The following is a 14,267-nucleotide window of genomic DNA, read 5'->3' as shown; positions in this document are numbered from 1 at the left end:
GTCATGACGGACCCCCGTCATATCTTTACAAGGCACAGGCAGGAACCAAGGATTGTTTATGACACCAAAGACAAGATTAACATTTTCAAGACTGTTTCTTCACAAAGTAAAATTTCCTTCACAATATGCAAAGCCTTGATTCTGATTAGTTGTGGTTGTTGAAAAATACAATAATGTGACAATAATGTATAAGTCCAGGAAAAGGAAACTCACGTGTCTAATTCCTCTGGCATGGTCTTCATAGGCACATATGTGTCATCTCCTAGGTCGTGACCTTTCCCATTGGGCGAGCATCCCAAGATGCTCATCTCTGATTGGGCCGGCTCCATGCTCTAAGCAGCAGTTATCTCAGAAGTCTGTTTGGCTCGTGTGGTGTGTGTACACTGGGTGTGGTCCTCTCAGTCTGCTCCCTCAGATACTGTATCTAGAGCAGAAAGAGAGAAGGCATTTCATTGACACAGATCCCATAGATACTCTTCTGTCTCTCTTCTTGTGTTTCTACTGGATACAGACCATTTGGGGACACTTGTATGTTTGTGTTTATACTGCATTTCTGTAAATACATCCAACTAAATGCCACAATAAACCTGAACAGCAAGTCTCCCTCTCTGTTAATGACTGTGTGGTGACTTTATTTACACAGTAAACCTTTCACTTCAACACCTAAAACATGACCTGTTTCAAACACTTCCTGCATACATTGGCTGTGTTTACACAGGAATCCCATTTCTGAGCTGCCCTTACAAAAATGTGCCATGGTACTACTATGGTACTTGTATTTATACCATGGTACTACTATGGTACTTTCACATACACAGTGGGGAAAAAAAGTTCTCCCACTTAAAAAGATGAGAGAGGCCTGTAATTTTCATTATAGGTACACGTCAACTATGACAGACAAAATGAGGAAAAAAAATCCAGAAAATCACATTGTAGGATTTTTAATGAATTTATTTGCAAATTATGGTGGAAAATAAGTATTTGGTCAATAACAAAAGTTTCTCAATACTTTGTTATATACCCTTTGTTTGTAATGACACAGGTCAAACGTTTTCTGTAAGTCTTCACAAGGTTTTCACACACTGTTGCTGGTATTTTGGCCCATTCCTCCATGCAGATCTCCTCTAGAGCAGTGATGTTTTGGGGCTGTCGCTGGGCAACACGGACTTTCAACTCCCTCCAAAGATTTTCTATGGGGTTGAGATCTGGAGACTGGCTAGGCCACTCCAGGACCTTGAAATGCTTCTTACGAAGCCACTCCTTCGTTGCCCGGGCGGTGTGTTTGGGATCATTGTCATGCTGAAAGACCCAGCCATGTTTCATCTTCAATGCCCTTGCTGATGGAAGGAGGTTTTCACTCAAAATCTGACGATACATGGCCCCATTCATTATTTCCTTTACACGGATCAGTCGTCCTGGTCCCTTTGCAGAAAAACATCCCCAAAGCATGATGTTTCCACCCCCCATGCTTCACAGTAGGTATGGTGTTCTTTGGATGCAACTCAGCATTCTTTGTCCTCCAAACACGACCGAGTTGAGTTTTGACCAAAAAGTTCTATTTTGGTTTCATCTGACCATATGACATTCTCCCAATCCTCTTCTGGATCATCCAAATGCACTCTAGCAAACTTCAGACGGGCCTGGACATGTACTGGCTTAATCAGGGGGGCACGTCTGCACTGCAGGATTTGAGTCCCTGGCGGCGTAGTGTGTTACTGATGGTAGGCTTTGTTACTTTGGTCCCAGCTCTCTGCAGGTCATTCACTAGGTCCCCCTGTGTGGTTCTGGGATTTTTGCTCACCGTTCTTGTGATCATTTTGCCCCACGGGGTGAGATCTTGCGTGGAGCCCCAGATCGAGGGAGATTATCAGTGGTCTTGTATGTCTTCCATTTCCTAATAATTGCTCCCACAGTTGATTTCTTCAAACCAAGCTGCTTACCTATTGCAGATTCAGTCTTCCCAGCCTGGTGCAGGTCTACAATTTTGTTTCTGGTGTCCTTTGACAGCTCTTTGGTCTTGGCCATAGTGGAGTTTGGAGTGTGACTGTTTGAGGTTGTGGACAGGTGTCTTTTATACTGATAACAAGTTCAAACAGGTGAAATTAATACAGGTAACGAGTGGAGGACAGAGGAGCCTCTTAAAGAAGAAGTTACAGGTCTGTGAGAGCCAGAAATCTTGCTTGTTTGTAGGTGACCAAATACTTATTTCCACCATAATTTGCAAATAAATTCATAAAAAATCCTACAATGTGATTTTCTGTTTTGTTTTTTCTCAATTTGTCTGTCATAGTTGACGTGTACCTATGATGAAAATTACAGGCCTCTCTCATCTTTTTAAGTGGGAGAACTTGCACAATTGGTGGCTGACTAAATACTTTTTTCCCCCACTGTACCATGGTATAGTCTGAATCATGGAAATGTACCATGTTTTTATCTTTGAAGTATGATGGTACTACCATGGTACTGCCAATGTACCTAAATATTACCATGGTATTGCATCATTTATACCATGCATAGATCTGAATCATGGAAATGTACCATGTTTTTAGCTCTGAAGTATGATGGTACTGCCATGCACCTAAATAATACCATTGTATTGCATAATTTATACCATGGTATAGATGTGGATCATGGAAATACCATTCTACATTCTACCATGGTAACGCACAACTATGATAAATGGTACCAAAAATGATTATATGGTACCATCTTTATTAATTGTGGTTACCATGGTACAATGGCAGTATAATGCATTAAATAAATAAACCCACCAAGGTCAAAAGAGGTCGGTTGGTATTATGCATTTATATACCAGCATAGGCAAGTTTCTGATAAGAGGCAATAGGCTACTATTGTCGATCCTAGTTTGTATGTAAAATCAATGAAAAGGGGAAATAGTTGCTGTCAAAAGGGGTAATACTTACTGTATTAATAGGATTGTTTTTTGCCCATGTTTGGGTTCCCTGTGTTGCCAACCAGAAATGTGGGAGAATGTGAGATATACAGTATGGTAGCCTAATGTTTTTTGCACGGATTTAGCTATTTCGTTTGTTGTCCTCAGATGGAAGGATTAAATAGTATGAATTTACTAAGTAAATTCATACTATTACGTCAATTAAGGGAAATTGCTCCTTTTGTGATTGGACAGTGAGCATTCTAGAAGTTGTTCTTGACCCCGTTTCACACTGGCTATTTTGGTACTGTGTTTATGGGACTAACCCTGTAAAGTCAGTGCTAACCCTGCTCCGGAGCAGGGCCGGCTAGCCTAAGGTTGGTGCTAGCCCACTTTAGAATGTGTAAGTGTGAACACTCGCTTAGGAGGCTCTTAGCCCTGGACTAAGGTGCAGTGTGAACATGCCTAAGGAGTCAGTTGAATGAGAGAGACAACTGAAAACTGAAGAGAGAAGCACCAGATAAAACAGATTATTTTAAACCTTATCTTTACAGTGAGCAAGTTATAAAGCATAGGATATGAAACACCAAGTTAAGTGGAGCGATATAATATTATTGTAATTTTTTACAATGTTGTTTTGATAGTTTAATTAATTTATAAAGATAGAAGCTAGAAGCTAACGTAAGTTAACATTAGCTCCAGTCAAGCTAGCCTCTCATAGTCATGGCGACAGAAGACTCCAACTAAAGTTCACACAGAGAGCATAAACAAATGTAAACATTGTAACTTGCTGTTGTTAGGCATACAGTGCATTCGGAAAGTATTCAGACCACATTACTTTTTCCACATTTTGTTACGTTACAGCCTTATTCTAAAATTGATTAAATTGTTCTATTTCTTCATCAATCTACACACAATACCACATAATGACAAAGCAAAAACAGGTTCTTAGAATGTTTTGCAAAAAAACTGAAATATCACATTTACATACGTTTTCAGACCATTTAAATCAAATCAAATTTTATTGGTCACATGCGCCGAATACAACAGGTGCAGACATTACAGTGAAATGCTTACTTACAGCCCTTAACCAACAGTGCATTTATTTTTTTATTTTTAAAAATAAAACAACAACAAAAAAAAGTGTTGAGAAAAAAAGAGCAGAAGTAAAATAAAATAACAGTAGGGAGGCTATATATACAGGGGGGTACCGGTGCAGAGTCAATGTGCGGGGGCACCGGCTAGTTGAGGTAGTTGAAGTAATATGTACATGTGGGTAGAGTTAAAGTGACTATGCATAAATAATTAACAGAGTAGCAGCAGCGTAAAAAGGATGGGGTGGGGGGCAGTGCAAATAGTCCGGGTAGCCATGATTAGCTGTTCAGGAGTCTTATGTATGTTTTTGCGTCTGAATTACATCTTCTGGTCTTTTTTAGGGGGTAGAAGCTGTTGAGAAGTCTTTTGGACCTAGACTTGGCACTCCGGTACCGCTTGCCGTGCGGTAGCAGAGAGAACAGTCTATGACTAGGGTGGCTGGAGTCTTTGACAATTTTGAGGGCCTTCCTCTGACACCGCTTGGTATAGAGGTCCTGGATGGCAGGAAGCTTGGCCCCAGTGATGTACTGGGCCGTACGCACTACCCTCTTTAGTGCCTTGCGGTCGGAGGCCAAGCAGTTGCCATACCAGGCGGTGATGCAACCAGTCAGGATGCTCTCGATGGTGCAGCTGTATAATTTTTTGAGGATCTGAGGACCCATGCCAAATCTTTTCAGTCTCCTGAGGGGGAATAGGCTTTGTCGTGCCCTCTTCACGACTGTCTTGGTATAATGAATACTCGGACAGAGTGGTAAGATCCAATCGCAGAATAGCGATGCTTTATTAGAGTACAGACAAGGGAATAGCTTAATCGTGGTCGGGCGGGCTGTGGTCAAAACCGGGCCAGGCATAGACAGGCAGAGGTACCAATGGAGCGGGCTTAGTCGTAGTCGAGGGCACAGGCACAGGATCAGAGGACGTAATCACTGGGTAGACAAGCAGAGGATTAAGCAATTCGGGGAGTCAAACAACAAGGCACAGGTCGGATACACGGGTAATCAAAAACAACAAACTCTCTCTCTCTCTCGGAACAAAACGCTTAGCAAGTAACAATGGAACAATACCTCGCGCCGACTGAGCTTCTGAGCACACCTTAAATCCTACACTAATTACTGACAGGTGTGCTCAGAACTCAGGTGAACCAGATCGAGTCTGATGACTCCCCCTCTCTGTAGATCGGGGAAGTGTCAGACTCTGTCTAGACCCTGCCAACCCCCGATCCCTTACACTTGGTGTGTTTGGACCATGATAGTTCGTTGGTGATGTGGACACCAAGGAACTTGAAGCTCTCAACCTGTTCCACTACAGCCCCGTCGATGAGAATGGGGGCGTGCTCAGTCCTCTTTTTTTTCCCTGTAGTCCACAATCATCTCCTTTGTCTTGGTCACGTTGAGGGAGAGGTTGTTGTCCTGGCACCACACGGCCAGGTCTCTGACCTCCTCCCTATAGGCTGTCTCATCGTTGTCGGTGATCAGGCCTACCACTGTTGTGTCGTCGGCAAACTTAATGATGGTGCTGGAGTCGTGCCTGGCCATGCAGTCATGGGTGAACAGAGAGTACAGGAGGGGGACTGAGCACGCACCCCTGAGGGGCCCCCGTGTTGAGGATCAGTGTGGCAGATGTGTTGTTACCTACCCTTACCACCTGGAGGCGGCCCGTCAGGAAGTCCAGGATCCAGTTGCAGAGGGAGGTGTTTAGTCCCAGGATCCTTAGCTTAGTGATGAGCTTAGAGGGCACTATGGTGTTGAATGCTGAGCTGTAGTCAATGAATAGCATTCTCACGTAGGTGTTCCTCTTGTCCAGGTGGGAAAGGGCAGTGTGGAGTGCAATAGAGATTGCATCATCTGTGGATCTGTTGGGGCGGTATGCAAATTGGAGTGGGTCTAGGGTTTCTGGGATAATGCTGTTGATGTGAGCCATGACCAGCCAGTACTTTGTTGAAGCACCTTTGGCAGCGATTACAGCCTCGAGTCTTCTTGGGTATGACGCTACAAGCTTGGCACACCCGTATTTGGGGAGTTTCTCCCATTCTTCTCTGCAGATCCTCTCAAGCTCTGTCAGGTTGGATGGGGAACGTCGCTGCACAGCTATTTTCAGATTTCTCCAGAGATGTTAGATCGGGTTCAAGTCTGGGCTCTGGCTGGGCCAATCAAGGACATTCAGAGACTTGTCCCGAAGCCACTCCTGCTTTGTCTTGACTGTGTGCTTAGGGTCGTTGTCCTGTTGGAGGAAGAACCATCGCCCCAGTCTGAGGTCCTGAGCACTCTGGAGCAGGTTTTCATAAAGGATCTCTCTGTTCTTTGCTCCGTTCATCTTTGCCTCGATCCTGACTAGTCTCCCAGTCCCTGCCGCTGAAAAAAAGCCCCACAGCATGATGCTGCCACCACCATGCTTCACCATAGGGATGGTGCCAGGTTTCCTCCAGACGTGACACTTGGCATTCAGGTCAAAGAGTTCAATCTTGTGTTTCATGGTTTGAGAGTCTTTAGGTGCCTTATGGCAAACTCCAAGAGGGCTGTCATGTGTCTTTTACAGAGAAGTGGCTTCTGTCTGACCACTCTACCATAAAGGCCTGATTGGTGGAGTGTTGCAGAGATGGTTGTTCTTCTGGAAGGTTCTTCCATCTCCACAGAGGAACTCTAGAGCTCTGTCAGAGTGACGATCGGGTTTTTGGTCAGCTCCCTGACCAAGGCCCTTCTCCCCCAATTGCTCAGTTTGGCCGGGCGGCAAGCTATAGGAAGAGTCTTGGTGGTTCCAAACTTCTTCCATTTAAGAATGATGGAGGCCACTGTAGTCTTGGGGACCTTCAATGCTGCAGACATTTTTTTGGTACCCTTCCTCAGATCTGTGCCTCGACATAATCCTGTCTTGGAGCTCTATGGACAATTCCTTCGACCTCATGGCCTGGTTTTGGCTCTGACATGCACTCTCAACTGTGGGATATATAGACAGGTGTGTGCATTTCCAAATCATGTCCAATCAATTGAATTTAACACAGGTGGACTCCAATCAAGTTATAGAAACATCTCAAAGATGATCAATGGAAACAGGATACCCCTGAGCTCAATTTCGAGTCTCATAGCAAAGGGTCTGAATACGTACGTAAATAAGATTTAAAATAAATTAAACATTAGCAAAAATGTCTACAAACCTGTTTTAGCTTTGTCATTATGGGGTATTGTGTGAAGATGATAATTAATACCTTTTTACAAACTGTTTTTAGTATGTTGGCTATTTAGAATTGTATATGAGTAAGAGAGAGTGAGCCAACTGAAAACTGTGTTGAAGAGAAAATCACCAGATAAATGAATTATTTTAAACCTTATCTTCAAAGTGTCAGACTCCTTTCATTCTTCTCACCCTACCCTATACAGGTTCCAAGGTTTAAGAGGCTACATTACACTAATAGACCATGTGTGTTGTGGTTATGCACTATGAGCTAAAGGGGTTTAAGAGGGTACTAGTCCTACACTTTGCCATTGCAGAGCGAGAAGTCAATGTTGCATTATGTGAGTACCATTAATTACTATGTTTTTGGTCACTTTACCTGAAAAATGGTGGGACACAGACAATCATGATAATACATTGTAAACAACTACCATATTGTCATGTTTCGCTATATGCTGCTAGTACAAAACTACCATGATAGATTTTTGTACCATGGTAGTACAATGGAAAAAATACCATGGTCCAACATTTTTCTGGTCACTACCATGGTAGTAAAATACCAAAATACTGGTGCAAATACCATGGTATTTTGATGAACTGTTCAACAGAAGGTTTGGTTTGAACCTCCTCTGTCACGATCGTTTATGAACGAGAAGGACCAAGGCGCAGCGTGATAAGCATACATGTTTATTTAACGAATAAACACCACGACAAAACAACAAACGAAACGTGAAGTCCAAGGTAGCATACACACAACATACCTTACACGGAACAAGATCCCACAACTAACTGGTGCCAACAGGCTGCCTAAGTATTGTCCCCAATCAGAGACAACGAGCAACAGCTGCCTCTGATTGGGAACCACACAGGCCAACATAGATCTACCCATTCTAGATCTTAAACACAGAACATCGACATAGCAAACACAACCCAGAAAATACACACCCTGTCTCAACAAATACAGTCAGGGCGTGACAGTACCCCCCCAAAGGTGCGGACTCCGACCGCGCCACATAAACATAACAGGGTAGGGGCCGGGTGGGCATTCCGCCTCGGAGGCGGATCCGGCTCCGGGCGTGACCACCACTTACTCTCCACCTCCCTGTTGCGCCCCTGGTCTGGTCTGGACCTCGGCGCGCTGCTTCCCCTCTCCTTCCTCCCACGACGTACCAAGCCCTGCCTGGACCCTGGTGTGGGAGACCTCGAACCTGGAGAGGAGCTGACGTCTGGGTCTGGACTGGAACCGCTGACTGGAGCTGGACCCGATGACGGTGGATCGAACTGCTCTGGCTCCGGAGTGGAGCCGCTGACCGGAGCTGGATCAGGCACCGGTGGAGCGGACTGCTCTGGCTCCGGAGTGGAGCGGTTGACCGGAGCTGGACTGGACCCCGGTGGAGCGGATTGCTGTGGCTCCGGAGTGGATCCGCTGACCGGAGTTGGACCAGACCCCGGTGGAGCGGATTGCTCTGGCTCCGGAGTGGAGCAGCTGACCGGGCCGTGCCGGACTGACACGGGCCGTGCCAGACTGACACGGGGCGTGCCGGACTGGACACACGCACCACTGGCTTGGTGCGGGGAGCAGGAACGGGCCGGACCGGGCTGGCGACGCGCACCACTGGCTTGGTGCGGGGAGCAGGAACGGGCCGTACCGGACTGGCGACGCGCACCACTGGCTTGGCGCGAGGGGCAGGAACAGGACGGGCCAGGCTGGCGACGTGCACCACAGGCTTGGTGCGAGGGGCAGGAACAGGCCGGGCCGGGCTGGCGACGCGCACCACAGACTTGGTGCGAGGGGCAGGAACAGGCCGGACCGGGCTGGTGACGCGCACCACTGGTTTGGTGCGAGGGGCAGGAACAGGCCGGGCCGGGCTGGCGACGCGCACCACTGGCTTGGTGCGAGGGGCAGGAACAGGCCGGACCGGGCTGGCGACGCGCACCACTGGCTTGGTGCGAGGGACAGGAACAGGCCGGACCGGGGTGGCGACGCGCACCACTGGCTTGGTGCGAGGGACAGGAACAGGCCGGACCGGGCTGGCGACGCGCACCACTGGCTTGATGCGAGGGACAGGAACAGGCCGGACCGGGCTGGCGACATGCACCACTGGCTTGGTGCGGGGGACAGGAACAGGCTGGGCCGGGCTGGCGACGCGCACCACAGGCTTGGTGCGAGGGTAAGGAACAGGCCGGACCGGGCTGGCGACGCGCACCACTGGTTTGATGCGAGGGGCAGGAACAGGCCGGGCCGGGCTGGCGACGCGCACCACTGGCTTGATGCGAGGAGCAGGAACGGGCCGGACCGTACTGGGAACACACACCACTGGCTTAGTGCGGGGAGCAGGAACGGGTCGGGCCGTACTGGGAACACGCACCACTTGCTTAATGCGGGGAGCAGGAACGGGCCGGACCGGACTGGCGACACACACCACTTGCTGCCTAACCAGCTCCTCTCGCCGTGCCTCTACACTCTCCTTCTCCCTTATCGCCTCCTGTAGCGCCTCCCTCTGACCTAATAACTTCTGCTCCCTCTGAACCAATAGCCCCCTTAACCTGGTGGCCTCCTCTCCTAACCTGCAGATCCACCCTGTCGCTGCCTCCTGCTGCCTCGTCGTCCACACCGTGTGCCCCCCCAAATTTTTTTATTGGGGTTGCCTCTCGGGTCTCCGTCGTCTGTTGGCGCCGTTTCTCCTCTCCTACCTGGGCATCCTCCTTCATCGCCTTCCTGTAGCGGACGGCCTCCTCCTCCGTGATTCTCCCCCAACGAGGAGGACATCTACTAAAGTAACCTCCTGTTTATTCCCGGCGTTTGCTCCTGAACACGCTGCTTGGTCCTATTTTGGTGGGATCTTCTGTCACGATCGTTTACGAACGAGAAGGACCAAGGCGCAGCGTGATAAGCATACATGTTTATTTAACGAATAAACACCACGACAAAACAACAAACGAAACGTGAAGTCCAAGGTAGCATACACACAACATACCTTACACAGAACAAGATCCCACAACTAACTGGTGCCAACAGGCTGCCTAAGTATTGTCCCCAATCAGAGACAACGAGCAACAGCTGCCTCTGATTGGGAACCACACAGGCCAACATAGATCTACCCATTCTAGATCTTAAACACAGAACATCGACATAGCAAACACAACCCAGAAAATACACACCCTGACTCAACAAATACAAGTCCTCAGAGTCAGGGCATGACATCCTCGTTCTCACCGTTACAAAAATAGACCATGGTCATATGATGAAAACAATACCATGGTGCTATCATGTTTTATTTGGTCACTACCGTGGCAAGAAAATACCTTGCTATTTGCAACATTACCATGGTATTTTCCTGCCATGGTAGTGACCAAAAACCATGATAGCACCATGGTATGTTTTTAATTGTACTACCGTGGTACATTTTTGTAAGGGTGAGAAAGAGGAGGTTCAAACCAAATAATATATTGAACAGTTAATCAAATGGCTACCCAGACTACTTACATTGACCCCCTTTATTATAATTTAGTTTTTAGTTTTTTTGACTAGATTTTTTGACTGTCTTGCGCACTCCAACACACACATACACACACACTATATACACTGACTCACACACACAAAACACACCCACACATGCATATTGCCGCTACATACACACACTCACACAAATAAACAATTTCACACTCTTTACATACACTGCTGCTACTCCGTTTATTATACTGAACAAAAATATAAACGCAACATGTAAAGTGTTGGTCCCATGTTTCATGAGCTGAAATAAAAGACCCCAGAAATGTTCCATACACAGAAAAAGCTTATAACTCTCAAATTTTGTGCACAAATTTGTTTACATCCCTGTTAGTGAGCATGTCTCCTTTGCCAAGATAATCCATCCACCTGACAAGTGTGGCATATCAAGAAGCTGATTAAACAGCATGATCATTCCACAGGTGCACCTTGTGCTGGAGACAATAAAAGGCCACTATAAAATGTGCAGTTTTGTCACACAACACAATGCCACAGATGTCTCAGGTTTTGAGGGAGTGTGCAATTGGCATACTGACCGCAGGAATGTCCACCAGAGCTGTTGCCAGAGAATGTAATGTTAATTTCTCTACCATAAGCTGCCTCCAATGTCGTTGTAGATAATTTGGCAGTATGTCCAACCGGCCTCACAACCGCAGATCACGTATAACCACTCCAGCCCAGGACTTCCACATCTGGCTTCTTCACTTGCAGGATGGTCTGAGACGAGCCACCTGGACAGCTGATGTAACTGTGGTTTTGCACAATGAAATAATTTCTGCACAGACTGTCAGAAACCATCTCAGGGAAGCTTATCTGTGTGCTCATTGTCCTCACCAGGGCCTTGACCTGATTGCAGTTAGGCGTCGTAACCGACTTCAGTCGGCAAATGCTCACCTTCGATGGCCACTGGCATGCTGGAGAAGTGTGCTCTTCACAGATGAATCACAGTTTCAACTGTACCGAGCAGATGGCAGAGTGTGGGTGAGCGGTTTGCTGATATCAACGTTGTGAACAGAGTGCCCCATGGTGCAGTGGGGTTATGGTATGGGCAGGCATAAGCTACGGACAATGAACACAATTGCATTTTATCGATGGCAATTTGAATGCACAGAGATACCGTGACGAGATCCTGAGGCCCATTGTCGTGCCATACATCCGCTGCCATCACCTCATGTTTCAGCATGATAATGCACGGCCCCATGATGCAAGGTTCTGTACACAATTCCTGGAAGCTGAAGATGTCCCAGTTCTTCTATGGCCTGCATACTCACTAGACATGTCACCCATTTAACATGTTTGGGATGTTCTGGATCGACGTGTACGACAGCGTGTTCCAGTTCCCGCCAATATCCAGAAACTTCTCACAGCCATTGAAGAGAAGTGGGACAACATTCCACAAGCCACAATCAACAGCCTGATCAAATCTATGCGAAGGAGATGTGTCGCGCTACATGAGGCAAATAGTTATCACACCAGATACTGACTGGATTTCTGATCCACACCCCTACTTTAAAAAAAAGTTATACCAACAGATGCATGTCTGTATTCCCAGTTATGTGAAATCCATAGATTAGGGCCTAATTTATTTATTTCAATTGATTGATTTCCAGATATGAACTGTAACTCAGTAAAATCTTTGAAATTGTTGCATGTTGCGTATTGTTATTTTATTGTTTTACTATTTCCTTTTTTATTTAGCAAATATTTTTCTTACTAAACTCTGCATTGTTGGGAATGGGCTCTTAAGTATGCATTTCACGGTAAAGTCTACACCTGTTATATTCGGCGCATGTGACCAATAACAATTATTTGATTATGTGCGTGAGTTATCTTTTCTATGATGATGGTATAGTTACTCCCCACTGGGTTGCATGACCTCAGTGACACCGATTTACCCCATTTCCAATTTCCTCTGTGATCTCAGAGGCTCCGGAGGAGTCAGGTCCACAGACAATGGGCTGTTGTTGTTATCTAGCTGCTTCCTGGGTGAAGACAGCAGCCCTATTGTGTCACCACAACAAGTGTCACCCTGCCTGCCAGAGTATCTTTAGCCGCAGCTCTTCACACAGCTGGTAATGGATCACCCACCACCACTCCCGTTTTAAAGGGAACATTACAATATATGATTAACATAAGGAAACTGAGCCACCGTGAGGCTCATTGGAGACCTTGAATGTCTCTCAGGAGCTTCTAAATTAGGGACATATGAGCAAAGGTTATAATGTAACATGATTCATTAATTAGAATCTGAAAGGTTGCAAAATATCAATCTTTCATCTTTCCTCTCTGTCTTGGTGGGGTGCAGTGCTGCCTGGCAGGAGCTGGATCAAGCAGTGAGGAGATAGATCCAGGAGTTATTCTATTAAAGGTTATTAAAGATCAGATGAGTCAGCAGAAGGCTAGCTGTATCTGTTAGCTGTATTGATTTATACATGTGTATATTTAGGCCCCATTTTATATCCATGGCCTTGGCTGGTGATCTAGGTCAATGGCAGGCCACACTTTTTGGAAGACGTGAGATGGTCACTTCAGGGTCAAAGAAAAGGTGACACCCAATTTCCACTAGACAGATAAACACCGACAAAGAGAGAGACACACAGAAAATACACATGGACTGTTTCTATCCCCTTGTGGGTGAGAAATAGTCTATGGAAAGTGTAGTCTTAAGATCTCCCTCAAGAATAGCATATTGCTTCTGCTGAGTTGGTAGGCCACTTTAGTGTCCCTGGGGACAGAAATAACATTATAGTTGAGTTCAAGTTCAAGATATATTAGCCTACTACATCAAATACACTCTAATTACCATCTTTCATTTTGAGCATGGGAATATTAAAGCAATGTTTATTATCCGACCTGTCACTGACTGAATTTGTTTCAGAATGTTTCACTGTATCTCAGGCATCTGTAGACTCTCTCATACTGCTGTCTCGCTTCCTCTGCACCTTTAGCCCCTAGTCTCTGTATGGCCACGGTGCATTTCCTGTCTCTATACTTTATTTGGCTCGTTTCTCCTTCACTTCCTCAATGCTCTCTGGCTATAGATGGGGTTCTCATTGTCAGGCCCAATATAAATATTTGAATACGTATCAAGTTTATTTCCCAACGTAAACACTGTATTAAATGAAAATGATATGATTGGATAGGGGTGTTAAGTCAGGAAGATCCCAGTATATGCATTTATTACCATTGTGCTAATAGAGTAGCGTCCACTTTACAACCGTAATCATTGCCTATGGCTTATAAAAGCAACACGTTCCTTTCTCTGTGGCTCAGTGTTAGTAAGTACATCATAATGGATTTTCTGAATCATACGTCTTTGCCATATGCTTCTCTGAATCAGTTTCAATCATGTTGTCCCATTGGATTTGGTGAATTGTTCCCAGAAAGTTATGGAGTACGAGTATGACAGAATATGAACGCACATGGAATCACTATGTGTGTGTGTATGCGTGTGTGTGTGTGTGTGTGTGTGTGTGTGTATTTATAGAGCAGCTGGCTGTACAGCCTGTCCATGTCATTTACTTTTAGTCCTCTTGTTACAGAGATGGGTCCACAGGTATGACGTCACAGAGAGTCCACTTGTTAGAAGAGTCCACTTCC

At 46.0% G+C, this 14,267-nt stretch overlaps 1 protein-coding gene across 3 annotated transcripts in view; it reads right to left on the bottom strand.

The window, feature by feature from the left end:
* The window catches only part of LOC121578384 (sodium-coupled neutral amino acid transporter 3), an 86,403-nt gene that overhangs the window by 51,469 nt on the left and 20,667 nt on the right, over positions 1-14,267 (bottom strand). For all 3 annotated transcript variants that reach the window (XM_041892739.2, XM_041892741.2, XM_041892740.2), the window contains exon 2: positions 214-424. In XM_041892739.2, the coding sequence (XP_041748673.1) occupies positions 214-329 (116 nt within the window). In that variant the 5' untranslated portion in view covers positions 330-424. The remainder of the gene's footprint in view (positions 1-213; positions 425-14,267) is intronic.

Source organism: Coregonus clupeaformis, chromosome 12 (genome assembly GCF_020615455.1).
Source record: "Coregonus clupeaformis isolate EN_2021a chromosome 12, ASM2061545v1, whole genome shotgun sequence".
In the NCBI taxonomy this organism is placed as follows: domain Eukaryota; kingdom Metazoa; phylum Chordata; class Actinopteri; order Salmoniformes; family Salmonidae; genus Coregonus; species Coregonus clupeaformis.
The sequence above is the reverse complement of the archived record's forward strand: the minus strand, read 5'-3'. Positions and strand labels throughout refer to the sequence as shown.